This window comes from Brienomyrus brachyistius, unplaced genomic scaffold (genome assembly GCF_023856365.1).
Source record: "Brienomyrus brachyistius isolate T26 unplaced genomic scaffold, BBRACH_0.4 scaffold63, whole genome shotgun sequence".
Taxonomy (NCBI): Eukaryota; Metazoa; Chordata; class Actinopteri; order Osteoglossiformes; family Mormyridae; genus Brienomyrus; species Brienomyrus brachyistius.
In genome coordinates, this window is record NW_026042338.1 from 680,252 (window position 1) to 705,703 (window position 25,452).

Sequence of the window (25,452 nt, forward strand, 5' to 3'; positions counted from 1 at the left end):
GGAGTTTCTCTCTTTTGATCAGTGTGTATCGGGTTTCACTGGGAGTCAGACTCCTACACAGACATGTACATCACTGGTCTGTATTCTCCATCTGGCTGCCTCTGCATTAGCCCTCCTCCAAGGCTGTATGACGATGCATCTGCTGACACAGGAGTTTCTCTTTTTTGATCAGTGCGTATCGGGTTTCACTGGGAGTCAGACTCCTACACAGACATGTACATCACTGGTCTGTATTCTCCATCTGGCTGCCTCTGCATTAGCCCTCCTCCAAGGCTGTATGACGATGCATCTGCTGACACAGGAGTTTCTCTCTTTTGATCAGTGCGTATCGGGTTTCACTGGGAGTCAGACTCCTACACAGACATGTACATCACTGGTCTGTATTCTCCATCTGGCTGCCTCTGCATTAGCCCTCCTCCAAGGCTGTATGACGATGCATCTGCTGACACAGGAGTTTCTCTCTTTTGATCAGTGCGTATCGGGTTTCACTGGGAGTCAGACTCCTACACAGACATGTACATCACTGGGCTGTATTCTCCATCTGGCTGCCTCTGCATTAGCCCTCCTCCAAGGCTGTATGACGATGCATCTGCTGACACAGGAGTTTCTCTCTTTTGATCAGTGCGTATCGGGTTTCACTGGGAGTCAGACTCCTACACAGACATGTACATCACTGGTCTGTATTCTCCATCTGGCTGCCTCTGCATTAGCCCTCCTCCAAGGCTGTATGACGATGCATCTGCTGACACAGGAGTTTCTCTCTTTTGATCAGTGCGTATCGGGTTTCACTGGGAGTCAGACTCCTACACAGACATGTACATCACTGGGCTGTATTCTCCATCTGGCTGCCTCTGCATTAGCCCTCCTCCAAGGCTGTATGACGATGCATCTGCTGACACAGGAGTTTCTCTCTTTTGATCAGTGCGTATCGGGTTTCACTGGGAGTCAGACTCCTACACAGACATGTACATCACTGGGCTGTATTCTCCATCTGGCTGCCTCTGCATTAGCCCTCCTCCAAGGCTGTATGACGATGCATCTGCTGACACAGGAGTTTCTCTCTTTTGATCAGTGCGTATCGGGTTTCACTGGGAGTCAGACTCCTACACAGACATGTACATCACTGGTCTGTATTCTCCATCTGGCTGCCTCTGCATTAGCCCTCCTCCAAGGCTGTATGACGATGCATCTGCTGACACAGGAGTTTCTCTCTTTTGATCAGTGCGTATCGGGTTTCACTGGGAGTCAGACTCCTACACAGACATGTACATCACTGGTCTGTATTCTCCATCTGGCTGGGGGCAGCCAGGGAGAAAACCTGCCAATGTAGTTCACCATCCCCACGATGCGTCTCACTCCTTCAGTACTCTGAGGTTTGGGCATGTTGATAATGGCTTTAATGCTGTCGGGGGTCACCTCAGTCCCTTTAGTGCTTATTTTATGTCCCAGGAACTTCACTTCATTCACTCTGAACTCACAGTGTTCATTTAGAGTGAGGTCTGCATTCTCAAACTTCTGGGGAACTTTGCATAGCCTATCGTCATGCTCCCTCTGGTCTTTGCCAATTACCAAAATGTCATCGGTATAGCACATTGTTCTAGGTGTGCCTGAAACAATCTGAGAGATTCTCAGCTGGAAGTGCTCGAGTGCCGAGGAGATCCCATAAGGCAGTCTGTTTAAACAGTACCTGCTGAAGGAGAGTAATGAAGGTCATCAAGGGCTCGGAGTCTTTATATGAGGGTATCTGCCAGAATCCCGATCAGGCATCCCGTTTGGAGATCACTACTGCTCCGTCCAGTTTGGCAAGTGTGTCATCCACAGCTGGGAGTATGTGCCTCTTTTAGCAGACGCTTCCATTGAGTCTTGTTAGGTCCACACAGATCCTAATATGTGGCAGAGCGGGCTAAGCCTCGGAAGATCGGAAGGTTGCTCGATCAAGCCTGGCTTTGGCAGAACAGCCACATGTCTCTGGGCCCTTGAGCAGAGCCCTTAACTCCCAGCTCCATAGGTGCCACTGCAGGTGGCTGCCCTTTGCTGCCAAGCTGACTCTCACCTCCATGTGTACAGAGCTCCATGTCCAGGGGCTGACAGTGCATATGGTGATGCCACCTCAGCTAACGCTATATTATAATACAACTTCCTGCTGATTCACCTGCCTGTTGATTTCGGCTGTTAAAATTTGCTCTCTCATATATTATAATGTGTTTAATAATGAAATACTCAGCCAGGGCTTTTGGTTTTGGATACGTCCATTTCTTTCCACTCAGGCTACCCAGATACTCGTCCAGTCCCTCGTCATCTCACGCCTGGACTACTGCAACTCGCTTCTAGCGGGTTTACCACTGCGTGCCATCTGTCCCCTCCAACTGCTTCAGAATGCAGCTGCTCGACTTGTTTTCAACCTTCCAAAGTTCCCACACCATTCCTTTGCTGCGCTCCCTCCACTGGCTTCCTGTAGCTGCCCGCATCAAATTCAAAACACTGATGCTCACATACAAAGCCAAAAATGGTCTGGCACCATCCTACCTAAAAGACCTCATCACACCCCATACTGCACCCCCATCTCTCCGATCCTCCAGCACTGTTAGACTGGTCCCACCACCCCTCAAGGCACAAGGAAGACACACATCTCGGCTCTTCTCTGTCCTGGCACCTAGTTGGTGGAATAAACTCCCACTTGACGTCTGAACAGCGGAAACCTTGGCTGTCTTCAAGCGACAACTCAAAACTTTCCTTTTTCAGAAATACCTGAAGTAGTACTCTGCATTCTTACTCAGCTCTTTTCCGTGTGTGTGTATGTGTACAAGAAAAAAAAATAATAATTGTTGCACTTTCTCAACAGTGTTCAGATAGATGGTATTCATAGCCTCGGTCCTTATTGAGCTAGTATCGGAAAAATTCATCGCAGCGTCTTAAAGCACTTATGTAAGTCGCTCTGGCTAAGGGTGTCTGCCAAATACTGTAAATGTAAACGTCTCTGCAAACTATTTCAGTTCTTCAGACAAAGCCAGCATGTCATTGCTTTTCTCCCCAGTCATGTACAGCAGCGAGTTGAATGGTCTTCCTCAGTATTTTCAGATATTCCTGAAGCTCCTCAAAGTCACTCAGAGCATCGTAGGCACTAAGTCCAGCTGCTTGGCCTGTCAAAATTGAAGCTTCCTGGAGGTTCTACTGAAAATATCTGCTCCACCTCTCATGTTATTTTCTTTGCTCCCCTCTTGGAAACGCATCTGTAAGCTGGCCAGCTCCCTCACTTACTGTAGCAGGCCCTAGTATTGCCAGATCCTCTGTATTTCCTCTGACTTTCAAACTAATGTTGGTTTTCGACTCACAGGCTCCTGCTGCCAGTCTTCTGACACCATGTATAATATTCTGCTGTGAATCTTAGAATTTCCAACAGACCACGACCACAGATGCATTCAGACTCAGCCTTTTACTTCTGTATCCTCTCCTTTTCCTGTATCTCCCCTTACCCAATGCTTTAGTGCCCCCTAGTGTCCTGACATGGTTCTGTTATAACACTTGGTGGTGGTTATAATCCCCGCCCAGGCTGGCAACAAAATAATTCAGCCCTGTCATTTTTATGTCTTCTGTAAATATAAAACTTACCAAAGAATAGTTTCAGAATGGCAGGATGCACCTGTGTGTATTTCCTACTGTCTCATTGAGCTGAAAGAATCACCCACATAATATGAGGACAAAATTTATTGGAAACCAGCTGAAAACTGTCAACACCAACCTCTATGGCAGGTACCTTTACAGAAATGCAACATGAAAAATCCACAAATACCCATATAACATATTGCTGATCCCAAAACTCTCGACCTCCCACAATCTCTCGACCTCCACAGACTAAAAATGATGTCACGTTATTCTACTAATAAGTGCTGGCAAGTTTCAGGACTGGAACCACTGATATTAGACAGACGTACAGGATACTGGCTATCAATCGAATTTTCAGGTGCAGAACTTTGGGGACACAAGCAAAAAGTTACTCATTGATGCCTTTAGTGTAACTTAGGTACAAAAAAAATACATCTGCTCATCTCTTTTCCCGCAAGTTGGCACTGGGGCTTGTGGTGAACCAATTAGCAAAGTTTATCACTATAAGCCCCACCCAGTAGCTCTTGGTTGAGTGAAAAGAAAATCTTCTGGAGTAGGAACTAAAAAAAATTAAGGAAAAACCTCCTAGGACCTACAATCGGGCCAAGTTCCTGGGGTGAAAATATGATAGAAGTTCCAGGTTCTTGAAAAAAGGTTCTGGTTCTTGAAAATGTTTTCTCTGGCACCTTGTATGCACCAAGTTTGCTTCACTTCCTAAGAACAGAAGGCAGTGCAGACAAGTGTCCATGTTTTATACAGTCGATGGGTCAGAGTATATTCACAGACAAAAGAGGCTCACACTGAAACATAACAGAGCAGAGTTATAACTTTCTGTTTAAATTTCTCAAAGCAAAGGAAATCTTAATTTATCATTAAATTTTGGAAATATACAGTAATATTCTAAATGTCCCAGACTGTTTAATATATCGATCACTTTAAATTTGTATTTCTGATGCACGTCACACCCAGGGTGAACCCCTGCCCTGTGCTGGCTGGGATGGGCCCAGGCTCCCCTGCAACAATGACCCGCATGTGGATGGATGGACACTGTATGTACATTAGTCAGCCACATATGCTGTATGGCTTTGTTTTCCGGACAGTCTGGGCTACTCAGATATGTCATAATCTGATGTGTAAATGCTGACAGTCTTGATTTCATCCTTCTTATCAGGAAAAACTACTTGTGCATATAGATATTTCTCAATTTTTAGTCTCATCTAATATAAAAATTGGGCAATAAAAAGCTTATTTTAGTTTATGGTCCACTGGATAAATACAGACGGTTTTAGAGTCTAATGCTGAATGTTGTTTGCTGTCATTTTTATGCCTGCATATGCTGTGATTGGTGCAGTGAAATTTGAGAATGTGTTTGTGGTCAATATCATAGCCTCAGACGACAAACCAACGCTGTAGCGCGTCACTGTGTTTACATGTGGGAGGGGTTCCAGTTACATAATGGGCTCGTTCTAATCCAACTGTTTTGACGGAGCTCAACATACTTATACAACTTTTTTGAATACATAATGCAAAAATATGAAGCAATTATCTTCTTAATAAACAGCATATTGTATTTTTTGAGTGAAATTCCATTCCTTAATTTATAGGCTTATAATAAATACATATACTTTCCCCTATAACGCTAGTGAGTGGATCATTGCGGAAGCGAATATATATGCTTTGTTTTCCGTCTAATGTGAATAATCTCAATGGTTTATGGATTGTTAGGGCTGCATTTTAGTGGAAAATGTTTAAAATACATGCCTCATTGCGCACAGGATTACTCTAGCGCATAACCTTGCAACTTGGACGCCCGGACCGAGTACGGTCTCTCGATTGCAGATATGGCAGGACAACCTGACTGCAGGAGGGGTCTGAAAGCGCGTGTCCTCTGTCAGCATCCAGACCGCTCTACCCCAAAACCTCATTCCGTACGGAGAGCCGAAAGGGTCAAAACGTATTGTTTGTTTTTGGTAATAAGCTGAAAATTGACATGCTTACGTGAACATTTTGTTTTGGCATACGGTTCATTACAAAAATGGAAAGGCCCTCACCTTGTTGAGTGTTTTATCAAAGTAACAGAACACCTTAAACCTGTTAATTTAAAGAAAAGAAAACGATAAGTGTGGCTGCATATCTAAGCTTTTCTGTCAGTGTTCATGTAAACAAACTATGTATAGAAATGAAGTTTTCCTTTGGATAAGCAGACAGATGAAATATCTGTGTTCAGTAATAAAACGAGTTGAATAAGTACCTCTAACTGTCAGTCTCTTTCCCATGCGCTCATGCTTTGTGTGGCTCTGCACTGCCATCTGCTGACAGAATAAAGTAGTTGCACCCAAGACATGCTAAAGACCTGCTGGAGAATTTCCACAGTAATATGGCATGTTCATGTTCATTATAACCACATTCACGGTGCCTCCTGCTGACAGGCTTGATTGTAGCACATTGCTATGAGTCTTCAATCAAACTGACACAAATGTATAACATCCATGGTAACTGATATTGTATTTCTCTCCCAAAGCACCTTCTGAAGTAAGAATTGTGCTTTTGGGAAACACAGGATCTGGGAAGAGCAGCACAGGAAATGTTATCCTGGGGGAAGAGAACGAGTCAGTGAAGATGGTACTGAAGTGGTTTGGGGAGGAAGCCCTGAAACACACAGGTGTCCTCTTCACACAGGCTGATGAGCTTAAAGAAAACCAAACCATTGAGGAATATGTGAAGGAGAACAAGGATCTGAAGGAACTTGTTGATAAGTGTGGAGGCCGAGTCCATGTCATTCACTCTAAGCACTGGAACAGAAAAGATAAAAATGCTCAGTCTGCAGATCTCATGGAACAACTACAGCAAGTGATGATAGAGAGGAGAGAAGCTGGGGAATCACAGGCTGTTCAGACACTGGAGGAAATGAAGAAGTTTAATCGTCATTCTACCCACATATTTTACATACATGGGCTACTGACTGGGGGCATCAAGAATAATTTACTGTAAGAAGCAATGATAATAGAAGATAATAATGACAAAACATTTCTTCTCAAAGTATTATTAGTTATGTAATTAATGTCATCTAAAGATAAATGTCACTAATATTTTTTTACAATTCATTAGCATATTTTGTCAAATGAAAATCTATACTTTTATTCAACACAACGTGCAGCTTCTACCCCAAGCACAATCCACATTATTACTTAAAAGCTTATTGACCCCCTGATTCTGGTATCACTTACTTTTCAGTAATTTCAAGTAAACATTATCTGTGCTGTATTTGTATGATGAAACCAATCCTTGAGCCCAATATAAAATAACTGAAATAAACACACAGTCATTCAAACTTCAGCACTTTTTAATTTTGTTTTGTCTTTCAATAAAAGCTGCAGCATCAAATCCGGCCAGTTCTGATCTGCTTGCCATTTTTACCTAAAAAGAAATGCTGGTGTTATCAAAAACTATGTTATATAGGCATATTCCAGATTTATTACAGCCAAACACATCTTCGAGCTCTGAGGAACCTCCTTCTCCTTACATTTGGGGAAGATGGTGGCGCAGGAGGTAGTGCTATCGTTTAGCAACCAGAAAGTTGCAGGTTCGAGCCCTGGTTTCTCCTGACCCCATCAAAGTGTCTTTGAGCGAGATACTGAATCCCAAATTGCTCCCAGCGTGCAGCTTGGCGCCTTGCATGGGATCTCCTCGGCACTCGAGCACTTCCAGCTGAGAATCTCTCAGATTGTTTCAGGCACACCTAGAACAATGTGCTATACTGATGACATTTTGGTAATTGGCAAAGACCAGAGGGAACATGACGATAGGCTCTGCAAAGTTCCCCAGAAGTTTGAGAATGCAGACCTCACTCTAAATGAACACTGTGAGGTCAGAGTGAATGAGTGAAGTTCCTGGGACATAAAATAAGCGTAACAGGGACTGAGGTGAATCCCGACAACATTAAAGCCGTTATCAACATGCCCAAACCTCAGAGTACTGAAGGAGTGAGACGCATCGTGGGGATGGTGAACTACATTGGCAGGTTTTCTCCCTGCCTGCCCCCAACCAGATGGAGAATACAGCCCAGTGATGTACATGTCTGTGTAGGAGTCTGACTCCCAGTGAAACCAGATACACACTGATCAAAAGAGAGAAACTCCTGTGTCAGCAGATGCATCGTCATACAGCCTTGGAGGTGGGCTAATGCAGAGGCAGCCAGATGGAGAATACAGACCAGTGATGTACATGTCTGTGTAGGAATCTGACTCCCAGTGAAACCCGATACACACTGATCAAAAAAGAGAGAAACTCCTGTGTCAGCAGATGCATCGTCATACAGCCTTGGAGGAGGGCTAATGCAGAGGCAGCCAGATGGAGAATACAGACCAGTGATGTACATGTCTGTGTAGGAGTCTGACTCCCAGTGAAACCCGATACACACTGATCAAAAAAGAGAGAAACTCCTGTGTCAGCAGATGCATCGTCATACAGCCTTGGAGGAGGGCTAATGCAGAGGCAGCCGGATGGAGAATACAGACCAGTGATGTACATGTCTATGTAGGAGTCTGACTCCCAGTGAAACCCGATACGCACTGATCAAAAGAGAGAAACTCCTGTGTCAGCAGATGCATCGTCATACAGCCTTGGAGGAGGGCTAATGCAGAGGCAGCCAGATGGAGAATACAGACCAGTGATGTACATGTCTGTGTAGGAGTCTGACTCCCAGTGAAACCCGATATGCACTGATCACTGATCACACTTGGTGTGACACGGGCCTGTAAGTGAATGATCATATGTCTCTTGGGATTGGACGTCACGGTGCATACAGACCACAAGCTCCTGATCTCCTTCATAGGTTCTTGACCACTTGATGACTTTCCTCGAGGAACTCAGACTCAGATTGAGGACGAAGAGATTCAAATACAGAATCATTCATGTTGCAGGATAACAACTGGTGGCAGCTGGTGTGTGACCACAAGCTCCACTCGGATCCGAAAACACAAGGGAGAGTGACACACTGGAAAGGGAGAGTGACACACTGGAAAGGGAGAGTGACACACTGGGAAGGGAGAGTGACACACTGGAAAGAGAGTGTGGAGTCCATATCGATCATGTCATGGAGCACATACCTGTGACAAAGACTAAACTAGGTCAGATTAGAGATGTGCTGAATGAAGACAGAACCACCAGGCCACTAAGACAGTTCGCAGACAGAGTTTAGCCTGTTCACAGGAAAGCCGTCCCAGGGAATCTCTTACCTTACTGGTCGTTCAGGATGGACACACATGTAGCAGAGGATGTCCTGCTAAAGGGAGAACAAATCCTTATTCTGACCAGAGACATCAGAGAAATGGTGGAACAGTGTGACATAATCTGTCAGCATTCTGGCCAAGTAACAGAACCTCTCCTCACAACACCTTTGCCTGCAGGACCATGGTAGAGAGCGGCTGCAGATATTTTCCAGTGGGAAAAAGGTCACTACTTAGCTGCAGTGATCACTTCTCCAGATACATAGAAGTAGCCAATCTGCCGACTCTCACAACCTGAACATGTCAGTAGTAGCCCCTGAGTTTTCCCAGTACAGCAGAGAGTCAGAGAGCTGTTAGAGCAGTCAAACAGATACTGAATAAAGATTAGGATCAGAAAGCATTAGGACATGGAGTCTCACCAGCAGAACTGTGATGGAGAGAAAGTTAAGGTCTACAGTTCCAGTCCCTCCTCAAACACTCAGAGCGGAGTGACCAGACCTCTAGGTCATTAGAATGAAGGACATGAAGATAAAATGAATCAAAGAAAGCTTATGAGAAAGAGGCAGAGCAGGAGAGCAAAAAAAATCAGGCAATTTACCCTTTCCCTCAGCTTATAAACCCTGATCATGGACTCCATGGTGGGAATAAATGCTCTTTTTCTGAAGGCGTCTTTGCTGTTAACATGTCTTTGCTGTCCAGGTGTAGATGTGACAAGACTATCATGTGGTCTGCTTGAGGTGTGTTTGCTTCTTTTTGGTTTGACAGTGGCAGAAATGCGGCGATCACTGCATGTTTCAGTCACTGTACCCCACAGCTCAGTAAAGCTGTCCTCTTTGCTATGTTCTCCAAAGGTCTTTCTGAGGGTGTCAGTTAGGTCGGCTGCTTTGCTAAAATCAGCCTTAGGTGACTGCAGCACGTCTGGCAGAAACTTTGCTTGACCGAGCACCTTTCTGAACACTACAAGGAGCCCTACAAAACTCAAGTCAATCTGAGACTGCAGTCCTCTGGCTTCTGCAGCTCTCTGGGGATCGGCATCATCTAAAATCTCACCTGGCAGCCTTAGTCCAGCACTCAGCCTCTCCGTAAGGTTTCTACACGCAGCACAGCAGCAGGCCCATCTAGTCTCACTGAGCCTTTGCAGTTCCCCTGGGCCCCACTGAACATTTATTTCTGAACATCCAGCCATTTCTTGTGAACATATGAGCCTGACATGAACACATACAGTCTTTCCAGCAAAGAGAAGAAAACATGCAGCTACAGGGACATTTTTCACATAGTCAACAATGACAAGATGCAAACAGTGTGGGCTGCAGTGAACATAAAATGCATATCTGGCAACCTCTCTAACTCCTGTTTGGACCCCAGAGCATCTGCCACTCATGACCTTCACTGCTTTGGCCACCAGCTTCTCTCTGTATTCCAGCCCATACTTATCCAGACATAGAATAGAATAGAATAGAATAGCTACTTCATTGTCATTCAGAACATACACGGTTAGTGCACGTCAGGGCAGAATTACATTGCATTGACTCATCATCGGCCCAGTAGAGTAAATTAAAAAATAATATAAAGTGGAATTAACGTGGAATATGCATAAAAATATATTTACAGCACTATAGCAGCAAACACCAGTGTACATCGCCGTTTCAGACATATTGCAGTAGACAATTAAAAAAAAAGCAATTCTTGAAAGTGACGTGTGGATGGATGGAGAGAGGCGGAGTCTGGGGTGGGGGGGGCTGCCATGAGGTATTGAGAGTTCAGGAGTCTAATGGCTTGAGGAATAAAACTCTTAGAGAATCTGTCCTGGTCCTGAGGCTGCAAAGCCTCTTCCCAGAGGGCAGCAGGGCGAACAGTCCGTGGTGGGGGTGGGCGGAGTCTCTGATGATGTCATGGGCTCTGCTGAGACAGTGTTTGTGCGCAATGTCCTGGATGGATGGAAGAGAAGTCCCGATGATCCTCTCTGCAGGCCTCACCACTCTCTGCAGCCATTTCCTGTCTGAGGCTTTCGAGCTGCCAAACCAGATGGAGATACAGCTGGTCAGCACGCTCTCTATGGTGCCTCGGTAGAAGGTGCTGAGGATGGGAGAGGAAAGCTCTCTTCATCCAGAGCAGGAAGTGCAAACGCTGCTGAGCCCGTTTAACCGGTGATGTTGTGTTTGGTGACCAGTCCAGACTGTCAGTTATCTGCACCCTCAGGAATCTGACGCTGCTGACCACCTCCACAGCACTGTTGTCAGTGACGAGTGCTGAATGACTGGGCTGTTTTCTCCTGAAGTCCATGATCATCTCCTTGGTCTTCTCCACATTCAGGATCAGGCTGTTGTCACTGCACCAACCCACCAGTCTCTTCACCTCCTCTCTATAGGGCAGGTCGTCGCTGTTCCTAATGAGACCCACTAATCTACTTTGGATTAAGCCTGAACACCACCTCTCACCCCCCCCATCACAGACGTCCCGCCATAACACTGCCTAAATATATCACCTGCACTGAAGCCCGTTTGGAGTGAGGTGTTTCAGTGCTGCTCCGGTCTCCTCCCACAGTCCAAAGGTGTGCAGGGTTGGCTGATCGGCGTCTATAAATTGGCTCTGTACTTGTGTGAGTGTGGCTGTGTGAGTGTGTGTGCCCTGTGGTGTGTTGGTTCCCGCCCAGGGTTGGTTCCCCCCAGGGTTGGTTCCCGCCTGCGCCTGTTGTTCCTGGGATAGGCAATTCTATATTATTCTATTATAAATTTATATTTAGTTACATCAAAGGCGTTTGGGTAGCTTGCAAACCCTATAGACTATTTACATGGCAATAAAACTGTTACATACATGTAAATGCGTGTGCAGATTTGTCTCGAATTGAAAATGTCACAGCAGCCAGGAGACCAAAGCTGGCAGCCCTGTGAACCTCTGACATATATGTAAATAAGCGGGAAACCTTTTCCTGCCACTGAATTAGCTTTCATTAGTGTGTCATTCAGGCCACACACTGGTTTGTGTTAAATTTGCCAGACAAAAAATAAAGATCAGGCTAAATAAAGATGCGACTCAGAAATGCCTGAGTGATTCGGTGTCCAAGGCCTGTGAGATACTGGCACCATATCCAAGGGGCCCCATCGTGGGGACCCAGATAAACAGCTTTTGGAAATGGATTCATGCATTTCATCTAACTCAGTACAGAAAATCACCTCCAGACATCCAGACAGGACATCAAGGGCCGTGCTGCATTTAACCGTAAGCTTGTTAAGGTATGGAGGCCTTCATAAATGTCGAGTTTTGCAGTAACAATGAGGTCAATCCTCTTTGAAAGCTGCCAGCTGGGAAAGTATGTTGGATTATTGAACAAGACATACAGTAATAACTGCTTAAACAAGCTGATTTATCAGTCTGTTTTATAATAATACACTCGTCCTTCCTGAATAACCCCTCACCCTGTTGAATACAGTGATCTGATGCCCATTGCTAATGTATGGCCTGCAGCACTTGATACTCACAGGATGCTAATTCATTGCATGGAGATTTCGGTTCACTTACATTTTCTTCATATTGTGTGCGGTAAGTGCAATAACCAGAGGAAACCTGGTAATCTACTCAAACACGTCTACGTCTGATTTACAGTCAAGGCAAGAGAAAATGTTATTTACTGATTACGAAATAGATTCAGAATCTATCTATGCATCAATTTTTCTGGGTCAGACACATAAGGGGTGGCAAGGCTGCCTGGGCACCTGCCCCTTCTATCCAACGGGAGCGTAGCCAACCATACACCGGGGGGGGGGGGGGGTTAATTATTATACAAAACAAATTTTCCAGTGTCATTGTGTTAGTTGTGTTCAGCTGCAGTAATACAGTGAATTTAACTTAATCCAGCAGACTGTGGTTTCATTATGTTACTCAGTTATGCTTTGGGTGACGCTGAAGCAGGACATTAATAGGACAGAACAGAAAGACTTTATTGTCATTGTACAGGGAGGAAATACAGTAAACAGACATAAATATATAAAATGTACATATACAGGGGAGAGGGAAAGTCCCCCCCCAATCAGGATTGCATTTAGTTACATTTAAGTCAGAGAGAAAAACTATAAATATGTCAAACATACATTTCAGAGTAAAAAGAATTATAAAGGGGGTGGCATGGTGGTGCAGTGGTTAGCACTGTTGCCTGGGACCCGGGTTCGAATCTCCGCCTGGGTCACATGTGTGTGGAGTTTGCATGTTCTCCCCATGTCGTTGTGGGGTTTCCTCCGGGTACTCCGGTTTCCCCCCACGGTCCAAAAACATGCTGAGGCTGATTGGACTTGCTAAATTGCCCGTAGGTGTGAGAGTGAATGGTGTGTGAGTGTGCCCTGCGATGGGCTGGCCCCCCATCCTGGGTTGTTCCCAGCCTCGTGCCCATTGCTTCCGGGATAGGCTCCGGACCCCCCACGACCCAGTAGGATAAGCGGTTTGGAAAATAGATGGATGGATGGAAGAATTATAAAGGTTGAAAAGCAGAGATTTTACCTTTTTGCCAGGAGAACCAGCAACACGTCACAGTGACACTGAGGAGTTTATATAAACCCCAAACCCTGGATAGAGGGACTCGGTGAATGAGGAGGTGAATCTGTGCAGGGGGGTCAGTCCATCAGGGGAGACTCTGTAGAAGGACAGAGCACCAGCCCCCCAGTCCAGATACACTCCTACTCTGCGGGAGCCTGAGGGCTCAGTGGGTATGAGAGTCTTTTTATTATTGTGCCGGACAGAGTAACAGTCAGTATTACAGTACAGACTCCATGACTTGTTATTGAATCCAAGCAGACAGTCCCTCGCTCCTTTCCTCCCGATCCCTTTATAAGTCACTCCTATTTCAGCTCCATCTCTATCCCACTCAGCCTCCCAGTAACAGCGGCCAGTCAGACTCTCTCTGCACAGAACTTGGGGGCACACGTTAAATCTCTCTGAATGATCAGGATATGGCTGCTCTACCCCGTCTGTCACCTTCCTGTTCCCCCCTGAGAGAGACAGGAATCTGTTTGCTGTGTTGGGGTCCAGCGTCAGCTGGCAGGAGTCTGTAGGCAGGAAGAATTATTAATCCCATCAGGCCGCCTGTACTTTATGTTTCTGTACGATACAAAAACAGCACAGCTTCCTCTAACGAAGCGGGAACTGAAGTTTATGAAGCAGCTCAGGAAATGTCGGAGGGAAGAGCCGCCAAAATGCGGCGCGAGCTAAACTAACAGCTTAATTACGGGTAAATAAAATTGCAAAGCAGCGACATTCATCAGACATATTCATCACAAGCATATTTACCACAAAACGGCACCAGAGATCAATACTAAAGTCAGTGTCTTTCCTTCTAACCGCTAATTCCGGCACGTGTGGGTTGAAAATGGCCATCAATAACAGAATATTTAACTTATATTATTACATATTTAACGTGATATTTAATAAATGCTTGGAACTAGATTCTGATACAAATGATGATTCCGGCACCGAAGTTGCGCTCCATGAGGATCCAGTATTTGCAGCGATTGTCTGACACGGTCTTTAGTCACAGCAAAGCCGGTCTGAATGCATTTCGCATGCATCGGCTTATTTCCGTGAAGCATGTTATACTGTATGGGGGTGGCATAGTGGTGCAGTGGTTAGCACTGTTGCCTCACACCTCTGGGACCCGGGTTCGAGTCTCCACCTGGGTTACATGTGTGTGGAGTTTGCATGTTCTCCCCATGTCGTCGTGGGGTTTCCTCCGGGTACTCCAGTTCCCCCCACAGTCCAAAAACATGCTGAGGCTTACTGGACTTGTTAAATTGCCTGTAGGTGTGAACGGTGTGTGAGTGCCCTGCGATGGGCTGGCCCCCCATCTTGGGTTGTTCCCTGCCTCGTGCCCATTGCTTCCGGGATAGGCTCCGGAACCCCCGCGACCCAATATAGGATAAGCGGTTTGGAAAATGGATGGATGGATGGATGCATGTCATACTGTACCAAACACTGCAGTGTGGAATAGGTGCCACGCAAACTTATGATAATACCATCTACAAACAATCAATAAAAGCGGATTAAACTACACAGATCGTGCATCATGAAAAACAGAAAGGTTCTTATTAATTCATAAAACAGAAAAATATTGCTCAGGAAAATGGGATTATTATCTCATTAATTCAGAAAAACAGAATTGTTTTTTTTTCAGATGAATGCAGTACGCTTCCATAGAGAACCGTTTACTGCGTGCATAGAAAACTGTGCACAGTAGCTTAATTCTTTCCCTGTTCCACCATAAATAATTCAGCTCAAGAGCTGTGTGGTTATTAGCACAAGGAGATGAATCAGGTGTGTTAAATGAGGGGAAACCCAAAAATGTGCAGGACTCTGGCCCTCCAGGACTGGATTTGGGCTCCCCTGGTTTAGGTGATTCAGTGACCAATCAGTAATATTCTCCCATGAATATTAATGAATGTTACAGAACCACCCTGTAAAAATACAAATTCACATTTTGCACTTGAGGAGAGAGTCCAGTCTCATTGCCTACGGGTGCCTCCTTAGGACAATACTAACGAATCTCTCACAGAAAACACATACACTCACGGCATCCGCAAAAAGAACAAATGCAAAGTATTCTTTTTTTGTGAAATTAAATATGTATAACTAATTCAGAATATATTTAACCATCCTACACTCCCACACAAACACCAAGATAATACAAGCAGCTATAAAGCATTTGTAAAAAATATTTTTAAAAACGATTAAATGAATTGATAGTGTTTTTGGTGATGATTCTGATATTTTGTTTCTCGTTTGGATGTTTGTCTAAAATGACATGAAACTCACCTAAACACAAACATGGAAATCCATCTACACACAGTGCAAAAAGCCACACTCATCAGAACAATTGTGTGAATACAACCATAACATAGTATTCATGGTATTATTAATAAAAACATGCAAACACACTTACATTTCTGTAAGCCTGGTCTGGTCCTGCACTCTCCACCGTGATCCACACTATAGGAGAAGCAGAATGACATAGTGCTGCTGTATCCATTTATTAATTGGTGCCTCTTCTTCACATACATGCGTAAGTATCTGTAGCGTGTCAGACACACACTCTGTACTCACTTCAGCTTCTCCAGTTTACAGCTGGGATCCTCCAGTACAGCAGAGAGCAGCTTCACTCCTGAGTCTCCTGGGTGATTGTAGCTCAGGTCCAGTTCTCTCAGGTGTGAGGGGTTTGACCTCAGAGCTGAAGCCAGGGAAGAACAGCCTTCTTCTGTGACTCTACAGCCTGACAGTCTGCAGAAAGATGGAAAAAAAATCCACAATAAATAAGATCACCTGACCATTACAAGCATTACTTTTAAGCAAAAGTGACTCCTCTAATAAATATTTGAATAATCATGCAAAATTAACATCATTTGAAAATTTTATAAGAACCTATACTTCTCAGAACAAGAACCAGATCCAGTTGATATAGAATAATTTTTAAATAATCTAGACTTACCCATATTAACCAATGAAACAGCAGATGCCTTTGATGCCAGAGGTGGAGATTTCAGGTCCAGAGAGTACAAATCCAGACCAAGATTTTGTTTCAACCAAACAGTTGAATATAAAGAGTCGCGGTCACAGATTAGTAAACTGGTTTGTTGAAACAAAATCTTGGTCTGGATTTGTACTCCCTGGACCTGAAATCTCCACCTCTGCTTGATGCACCATTAACATCAGAAGAACTCCATAAGGTCCTCAACCAAATGCCTAACAACCAATCGCCAGACCGGATGGTTACCCTGCAGAAATCTATACACATTTTTGGGACATATTATCTCCACTCTTCAATAGACTGGTAAGAGAAATTAAACATACATCACAGATCCCATCATGTATGAGCGCAGTGACCATTACAGTATTATTGAAACCTGATAAAGACCCAACACAACCCTCCAGTTACCGACCATTACAGTGGTTTGACAATATCAAACATTCCAGACTACATAAAAATAAATCTCAAGGTGGATTACAAGCTCATTTTTCTTAATTATTACTTAGCAAATCAACTGCAAGACTTAACTAAATGGTCACACTACAGCAGTAACAGCAGCTCATGGTTACAGCAGGAGCAGCTGTACTGTAAAAATCTCAGACATGCAGACTTACTCAAAATGTCATTAAAGAAACAAAACTGCTTTAACAACACAGTGCTGCCATTTCCACAGCACTGACAGCCCAGAGGAAAGCCAGTAAAATCACTAACTGTACTCTCATACCCTGTAAATACACGCCAATCTGGAATAATCTGGACTTCCTACTTCACAATATCACCATTCACTATCACTCACGGGGACAGAAAGGGATTACACATCTCCACCTCCTTTTCAGTAACAGTCATTTCATGACATTCGAAGACTTAATCCATAAATACGAGTTGAGAATATGCAATTTTTCTAATATTTACTAACTGAATCCAGCATCAAAACCAAAATGGACCTCACACATAATACACTGAATCCTCCTCAGATGAGACAACATTCTGCAACTTAAAAATAAAAAGAAACCTCTAGAATATATAATCCTCCATCTGCGACAGACACATTGATATTTGTACCAAAAATTAATTGGAATAAGGACCTTATCTTTTCCCCCAGCTCTGATTTCTGGATGGACGTCTGCAACAACATATTCACAGTGACAAATACTGGCCTTCAGTTCAGTACAAAGTAATTCACATAAAACATGTGACTCAATATAAAAAGTAGTCAGTACTGATACCTGCTCACAGTGTACAATGGGTGTCACCGATAATTATCTTCATGCTCTGTGGGCCTGTATACCTGCTCACAGTGTACAATGGGTGTCACAGATAATTATCTGCATGCTCTGTTGGCCTGTACACCTGCTCACAGTGCACCATGGGCGTCACAGATAATTATCTGCATGCTCTGTGGGCCTGTATACCTGCTCACAGTGCACCATGGGTGTCACAGGTAATTATCTGCATGCTCTGTGAGTCTGTATACCTGCTCACAGTGCACCATGGGTGTCACAGGTAATTATCTGCATGCTCTGTGGGCCTGTATACCTGCTCACAGTGCACCATAGGTGTCACATATAATTATCTGCATGCTCTGTGGGCCTGTATACCTGCTCACAGTGCACCATGGGTATCACAGATAATTACTGTATGTTCTCTATAGGTGAAAGATCTGGACTGCAGACAGGCCAATTCAGCACCCGGACTCTTCTCCGACGAAGCCATGTGGTTGTAATAGCTGCAGTATGTGGTTTTGCATTGTCCTGCTGAAATACACAAGGCCTTCCCTGAAACAGACGTCCTCTGGAGGGGAGCATATGTTGCTCTAAAACCTTTATATACCTTTCAGCATTCAGAGTTCCTTCCAAAACATGCAAGCTGCCCATACCGTATGCACTTATGCACCCCCATACCATCAGAGATGCTGGCTTTTGAACTGAATGCTGATAACATGCTGGAAGGTCTCCCTCCTCTTTAGCCCGGAGGACACGGCGCCCTTCATTACCAACAAGAATGTCACATTTGGACTCGTCTGACCACAGAACACTTTCCCATCCCTTTTAATGCTAATCAGGTTACAGACCTGAAATCAATTAACTTAATTAGTTATTAGATGTTCTCCCAGCTAAATCTTTTTAAACTTTCTGTAACTTTCTTTTTTTTCAGCCATTTGTTGCCCCCGTACCAACTTTTTTGGGACATGTAGCAGGCATCAAATTTGAAATGAGCTCATTTACTGGATAAAGGTCTACAATTTCTCAGTTTGAACATTTGTTATATTATCTATGTTCTGTTGTGAATAAAATATAGGCTCATGTGATTTGAAAGTGTTTTATTTGTTATTTCATTCAAATTTAAAGAACTTTTCTGGAATTCTGGTTGTTTGTATGTTTGCAGCAAACTATTTTGTGGATAAAAGCTACCTCAACGTCCCCCCCTTCTTACTTTTTTGCTGTTATTATTATTATTATTATTATTAATTATTATTATTACTGTTTGTTTCATGTATTGTATGTTTCAATCATTACGTAACAATTACGGCTCCTATCATCCACAACCATCATATATAAATACAATCCTGTCTTTGTTTTTTTTCCTTCTTTTCATTTTTCTCCTTTTTTTTCCTCTCCCCTCTACGACTTCTCACAATAAATACTGACTTCACTCGCCCCCCTAGTTTGGGGGAGTGGTTCTTTTCCCCTGTGCCTCTGGTGGGGCAAGTCATCTAATGCACTGGGGGTGGGGTGTCACAGACAGTCTCACACACACGTACCCTGCCGCAGACACTCACACACACGCGTACCCTGCCGCAGACACTCTCACACACGCGTACCCTGCCGCAGACACTCTCACACACGCGTGCCCTGCCGCAGACACTCTCACACACGCGTGCCCTGCCGCAGACACTCTCACACACGCGTGCCCTGCCGCAGACACTCTCACACACGCGTGCCCTGCCGCAGACACTCTCACACACGCGTACCCTGCCGCAGACACTCTCATACTCACGTATCCTGCCACAGACACTCTCATATATGCGTACCCTGCTGCAAACACTCTCACACACGTACTCTGTTGCAGACACTATCAGACACACACCCTGCCGCAGACACTCTCACACACACATACCCTGCCGCACACACTCTCAAACAAACATTGCATATGTCATACACTCATATATCACACACGGCATTTTCCTACCAGCTTCAGAGCCTCATTAAGTCTGTCCATTTTTTGTAAATAAATGTCTTTATATAATCAGGTTTTGTCTTGTGGTCATTCAGAGAGAAGCCAGTGTAATATCCAAAGAACTCCCTTCAGTTAGATTTTGGTAGTTGTGGGATTTGGTGTAATGTGACACTTATTAAACTACCAAATTATCACCCAGCACCTACAGTTAGAAACTGAAAGACAGATTTACCCAATTAGATGAGATTAATGAAAGACAGACTAACCAAATTAAATGAGATTAGTGAAAGACAGATTTATCCAATTAGATGAGATTAGTAAAAGACAGACTAACCCAATTAAATGAGATTAGTGAAAGAAAGACTTACCCAACTAGATGAGATTAGTAAAAGACAGACTAACCCAATTAGATGAGATTAGTGAAAGACAGATTTACTGAATTATATGAGATTAGTGAAAGACAGACTTACCCAATTAGATAAGATCAGTGGTGCAGAAGCTGACTTATTTTATTAGCCTAAAAGTGGATTTTTCTGTGTGATTGTGGGGCAGAACAGATCCAGCTCAGCTAACCTCTCCTCATAAGACATTCCTCTAAGATCAGGAATCACTCTTGTAGTCCTACGTTGAGCCCTTCCTAAGGCAGCAATTTTCTTTTTAAGGTATGGTGACCAAACCTGCACACAATATTTGTAATAAGAGGAACTCCCAGATGGTCATGTAATTGGCCACGTCGCCCACGTAGCATAGAATTTTAAAAAATTGTTCACTGTCTTCCTGTTACTGAAATGATTTGGGAAGTTGTAATTGTCCCCTCCTGGAGCCAAGACCTTATCGTGGTGGAGGGGTTTGCGTGTTCCAATGATACCAGGAGCTAAGTTGCCTGGGGCTTTATGCCCCTGGTAGGGTCACCCAAGGCAAACAGGTCCTGGGTGACAAACCAGACAAAGTACGGCTCACAAGACACCTAATGATGGACAACATTTTGAATCCATGGTTTCCCTTGCCCAGACGCGGGTCACCGGGGCCCCCTCCTGGAGCCATGCCTGGGGCTGGGGCTCGATGGCAAGCACCTGGTGGCCAGGCCTACACCCATGGGGCCTGGTCGGGCACAGCCCAAAGAAGGCAAGTGGGTCCCCCCTCCAATGGGCTCACCACCTGTAGGAGGGGCCAAAGGGGTCGGGTACAGTGTGAGTTGGCCAGTAGCCGAAGGCGGGGACCTTGGCGGTCCCAGCTGCAAAAGCTAGATCTAGGGACATGGAATATGACCTCTCTGGTGGGGAAGGAGCCTGAGCTGGTGTGCGAGGCTGTGAGGTTCCGACTAGATGTAGTCGGGCTCAACTCGACACACGGCTTTTGCTCTGGAACCAGTCTCCTCGAAGGGGGTTGGACCCTCTTCCACTCTGAAGTTGCCCGCGGGGAGAGGCGCCGAGTGGGGGTGGGCATACTTATTGCCCCCTGGCTGGGTGCCTGTATATTGGGGTTTACTGCGGTGGACGAGAGGGTAGCCTCCCTTCGCCTTCGGGTGGGGGGACGGGTCCTGACTGTTGCTTTTGCTTATGCGCCAAATGGCAGTTCAGAATACCCACCCTTCTTGGAGTCCTTGGAAGGGGTGTTGGAGAACGCTCCTACTGGGGACTCTCTTGTTCTGCTGGGGGACTTCAATGCTCACGTGGGCAATGACAGTGAGACCTGGAGGGGCGTGATTGGGAGGAACGGCCCCCCCCGATCTGAACCCGAGTGGTGTTTTGTTATTGGACTTCTGTCCTCGTCACGGATTATCCATAATGAACACCATGTTCGAGCATAAGGGTCCGAATGGGCCGTGCCTCCATTGTTGAGGTGGCTGACCGGAGCTGTGGCTGTAAGGTGGCCGGTGCCTGTCGCGGCGGCAATCCCCGAACCCGCTGGTGGACACCAGTGGTGAGGGATGCTGTCAAGCTGAAGAAGGAGTCCTATCAGGCCTTTTTAGCCTGTGGGACTCCGGAGGCAGCTGATAGGTACCAGCAGGCTAAGCAGAACGCAGCTTCGGCGGTCGCTGAGGCAAAAACTTGAGTAAGGGAGGAGTATGGCGAGGCCATGGAGAACAACTTCCGAACGGCTTCGGGGAGATTCTGGTCCACCATCCTGCATCGCAGGGCAGGAAAGCGGTGCAGCATTAACACTGTTTATAGTGGGGATGGTGCACTGCTGACCTCAGCTCGGGACGTTGTGAGTCGGTGGAAGGAATACTTCGAAGACCTCCTCAATCCCACTGACATGCCTTCCAATGAGGAAGCAGAGTCTGGGGACTTGGGAACGGACTCCCCTATCTCTGGGGCGGAGGTGGCTGAGGTGGTTAAAAAGCTCCTCGGTGGCCGGGCCCTGGGGGTGGATGAGATCCGCCCGGAGTTCCTCAAGGCTCTGGATGTTGCGGGGCTGTCTTGGTTGACACGCATCTGCGGCATTGCATGGACATCGGGGGTGGTGCCTCTGGATTAGCAGACCGGGGTGGTGGTCCCCCTCTTTAAGAAGGGGGACTGGAGGGTGTGTTGCAACTATAGGGGGATCACACTACTCAGCCTCCCAGGTAAGGTCTATTCGGGGGTCCTGGAGAGGAGGGTCCATCGGATAGTCGAACCTCGGATTCAGGAGGAGCAGTGTGGTTTTCGCCTTGCCCGTGGAACAGTGGACCAGCTCTATACTCTCGGCAAGGTCCTGGAGGGTGCGTGGGAGTTTGCCCAACCAGTTTATATGTGTTTTGTGGACTTGGAGAAGGCATTCGACCGTGTCCCTCGGGGAGTCCTGTGGGGAGTGCTCTGGGAGTATGGGGTGACGGGCTGCCTTATAAGGGCTGTTCGGTCCCTGTACAACTGGTGCCAGAACTTGGTCCGCATTGTTGACAGTAAGTTGGACTCAGCAAGGGCTGCCCTTCGTCACCGATTCTGTTCATAACTTTTATGGACAGAATTTCTAGGCGCAGCCAGGACGTTGAGGGTGTCTGGTTTGGTGACCTCAGGATTAGGTCTCTGCTTTTTGCAGACAATGTGGTTCTGTTGGCCTCATCGGACCGTGACCTTTGGCTCTTACTGGAGTAGTTCGCAGCCGAGTGTGAGGCGGCTGAGATGAGAATCAGCACCTCCAAATCCGAGACCATGGTTCTCAGCCGGAAAAGGGTTTAGTGCTCTCTCCGGGTTGGGGAGGGGGTCCTTCCCCAAGTGGAGGAGTTTTAAGTATCTCGGGGTCTTGTTCATGGGTGAGGGAAGGATGGAGCGGGAGATCGACAGGCAGATCGGTGCAGCATCAGCAGTGATGCGGGCACTGCATCGGTCTGTCATGGTGAAGAAGGAGCTGAGCCAAAAGGCAAGGCTCTCAATTTACCAGTCGATCTACGTTCCTACGCTCACCTATGGTAATGAGCTCTGGGTAGTAACCGAAAGAATGAGACTGCGAGTGCAAGCGGCCGAAATGAGTTTTCTCCGCAGGGTGGTTGGGCTCTCCCTTAGAGATAGGGTGAGGAGCTCGGTCATTCGGGAGGGACTCAGAGTAAAGCCGCTGCTCCTCCGCATCGAGAGGAGCCAGATGAGGTGGCTCGGGCATCTGATTAGTATGCCTCCTGGACGCTTCCCTGGTGAGATGTTCCGCATGTCGCACTGGGAGGAGGCCCCGGGGAAGAACCAGGACACGCTGGAGGGACTATGTCTCTCGGCTGGCCTGGGAACACCTTGGAATTCCCCCGGAGGAGCTAGATGAAGTGGCCGGGGAGAGGGAAGTCTGGGTTTCCCTCCTGAGACTGCTGCCCCCGCGACCCGACCTCTGATTCAGCGGAAGATAATGAATGGATGGATGAAGTTGTGATTGTTTGGCTCCACTACTCCCAGTTTGGCGGAGTACAGCATAATCCCATTATAACGGACTCTAAGGGACCTGGCAAAACAGTCCATTATATCCGTTATATGCAGAGTTGCTGTTCTCTACTGTGAACATCCGTGTAAAATAATCGTTAGACTCATTTACTATATCAATCTTCATTTTCAATTATAAGGTCCTTACTATCCTGCAGATGAGTGATTTCAGCTTTTAGAGCTCTTTTGGAGTTAAAATATTGGAAGAAACTTTTAATGTCATCCTTAACCTCCAATGCAGTCTTACTTTCGACATTCCACTTAGCGAGTCTAATATTATTTTTAAGTCAACCTGTAGACTTAGATACTCCTGCTTTATGTTGAACTCATTAGTTATGTTCTACCTTAGTACCTCCAGTGTAGAGTGTGAAAAACCCAGTAATATTCACCTCACTACTCCCTGTTTACAGTGTGGAATACCCAGTAAGACTGACCTCAGTATATCCAGTTTACAGTGTGGAATACCCAGTAAGACTGACCTCAGTATCTCCAGTTTACAGTGTAAGTCCCCCAGTCCAGCAGAGAGCAGCTTCACTCCTGAGTCCTGCAGGTCATTGTCACTCATGTCCAGCTCTCTCAGGGGTGAGGAGTTTGATCTGAGAGCTGAAGCCAGTGCCTCACAGCATTTCTCTGTGAGTTCACACCGACTCACCCTTAAAAAAATTAAACACTTTTAAATCCACTTTTTACACTGTAGCACTGTATTCAAATGAGGAGAATGGGGACCATGACATAATGGATTTTCAGAAAACAATTAAATTACTAAAAATCCCTTTAACAATGATCCCGATTCTGTTTGCTTTCCATTATTTTTTTGTCCATAACACGTTTGTTACGATTCGCGGAAACGGGTAAGGCGTACGGGCAAGCAAGCGGGCAGAAAGCAGGCGAGCAAGCCAGGTACGGGGAAAATACTGGGGTTTATTTAACGGAGCGGGACAGAACGGGAGTACGAACATGTTTAACTGTAATAGTGCCGTTAACTTTGCTAACCAACACAAATGTTTTGCATGGATTACAGTATATGGTAGAATGGATGTTTCCTGCTTCACTGCTTAATCATTTCTAACATGGATCGAGGGCTGATAAGATTGTGGGATATAAGGATGTAGGAGAAGAAAACAGAAGCTGTTTGTGTTTGTTTATTATGTAACTGCTGAAAGGCATCGTGGGTTTTCTTGGTGTCCAGTTACTTTTGTGTAAAATGCATATTCTGTACTCACTGTAGCTTCTCCAGTTTACAGCTGGGATCCTCCAGTACAGCAGAGAGCAGCTTCAATCCTGAGTCTCCAGGGTGATTGTAGCTAAGATCCAGCTCTCTCAGGTGTGAGGCGTTTAACTTCAGAGCTGAAGCCAGGGAAGAACAGCCTTCTTCTGTGACTCTACAGCCTAACAGCCTGCAGAGAAAGAGAAAGAAACTCCCCAATTAAGAATATCACCTCACCATTATAATTATTAAATAAATGTGATGCTCTAATAAATATTTCAAGAATTACAGTTTAGTGTCAAAGACAAGGCAGGTCCCCTCCTCTCTTTCCCTTAGCTAACTGCTTACTATCTCCTCTTTATAGTGTGGAATACACAGTAATACTGACCTCAGTACCCCCAGTTTAGAGTGTGGAATACCCAGTAATACTGACCTCAGTATCCCTAGATTACAGTGTGGAATACCCAGTAATACTGACCTCAGTATCTCCAGTTTGCGGTGTGGAATACCCAGTAATACTGGCCTCAGTATCTCTAGTTTAGAGTGTAGAATACCCAGTAATACTGACCTCAATATCTCCAGTTCACAGTGTAAATCCCCCAGTGCAGCAGAGAGCAGCTTCACTCCTGAATCCTTCAGGTTATTGTCACTCAGGTCCAGCTCTCTCAGGGGGGAAGAGTTTGATCTGAGAGCTGAAGACAGCACTTCACAGTGTTTATCTATGAGATCACAGCTGTTCAGCCTGGAACAGAAAACACTTTAAGACACAGACATATACACATCCTACACATTAGTAAAATACAAAGCATTACAATAAGCATTTGTTTTCAGTGTAATTAGCAGCACAGC

The 25,452-nt window shown here is 45.5% G+C and overlaps 2 protein-coding genes across 9 annotated transcripts in view; one reads left to right on the forward strand and one right to left on the reverse strand.

Annotated features, from left to right (window-relative positions):
• Positions 1 to 25,452, reverse strand: part of LOC125725217 (NACHT, LRR and PYD domains-containing protein 3-like) — a 457,448-nt gene that overhangs the window by 238,543 nt on the left and 193,453 nt on the right. For 4 of the 5 annotated variants that reach the window (XM_049001941.1, XM_049001939.1, XM_049001942.1 and 1 more), the window contains one exon: positions 23,876 to 24,049. The exons of the other annotated variant lie outside the window; for it this stretch is intronic. In XM_049001941.1, the coding sequence (XP_048857898.1) occupies positions 23,876 to 24,049 (174 nt within the window). The remainder of the gene's footprint in view (positions 1 to 23,875; positions 24,050 to 25,452) is intronic. 5 annotated transcript variants of the gene reach the window in all.
• Positions 1 to 25,452, forward strand: part of LOC125725238 (uncharacterized) — a 110,613-nt gene that overhangs the window by 9,014 nt on the left and 76,147 nt on the right. The gene's annotated exons all lie outside the window — the stretch shown is intronic.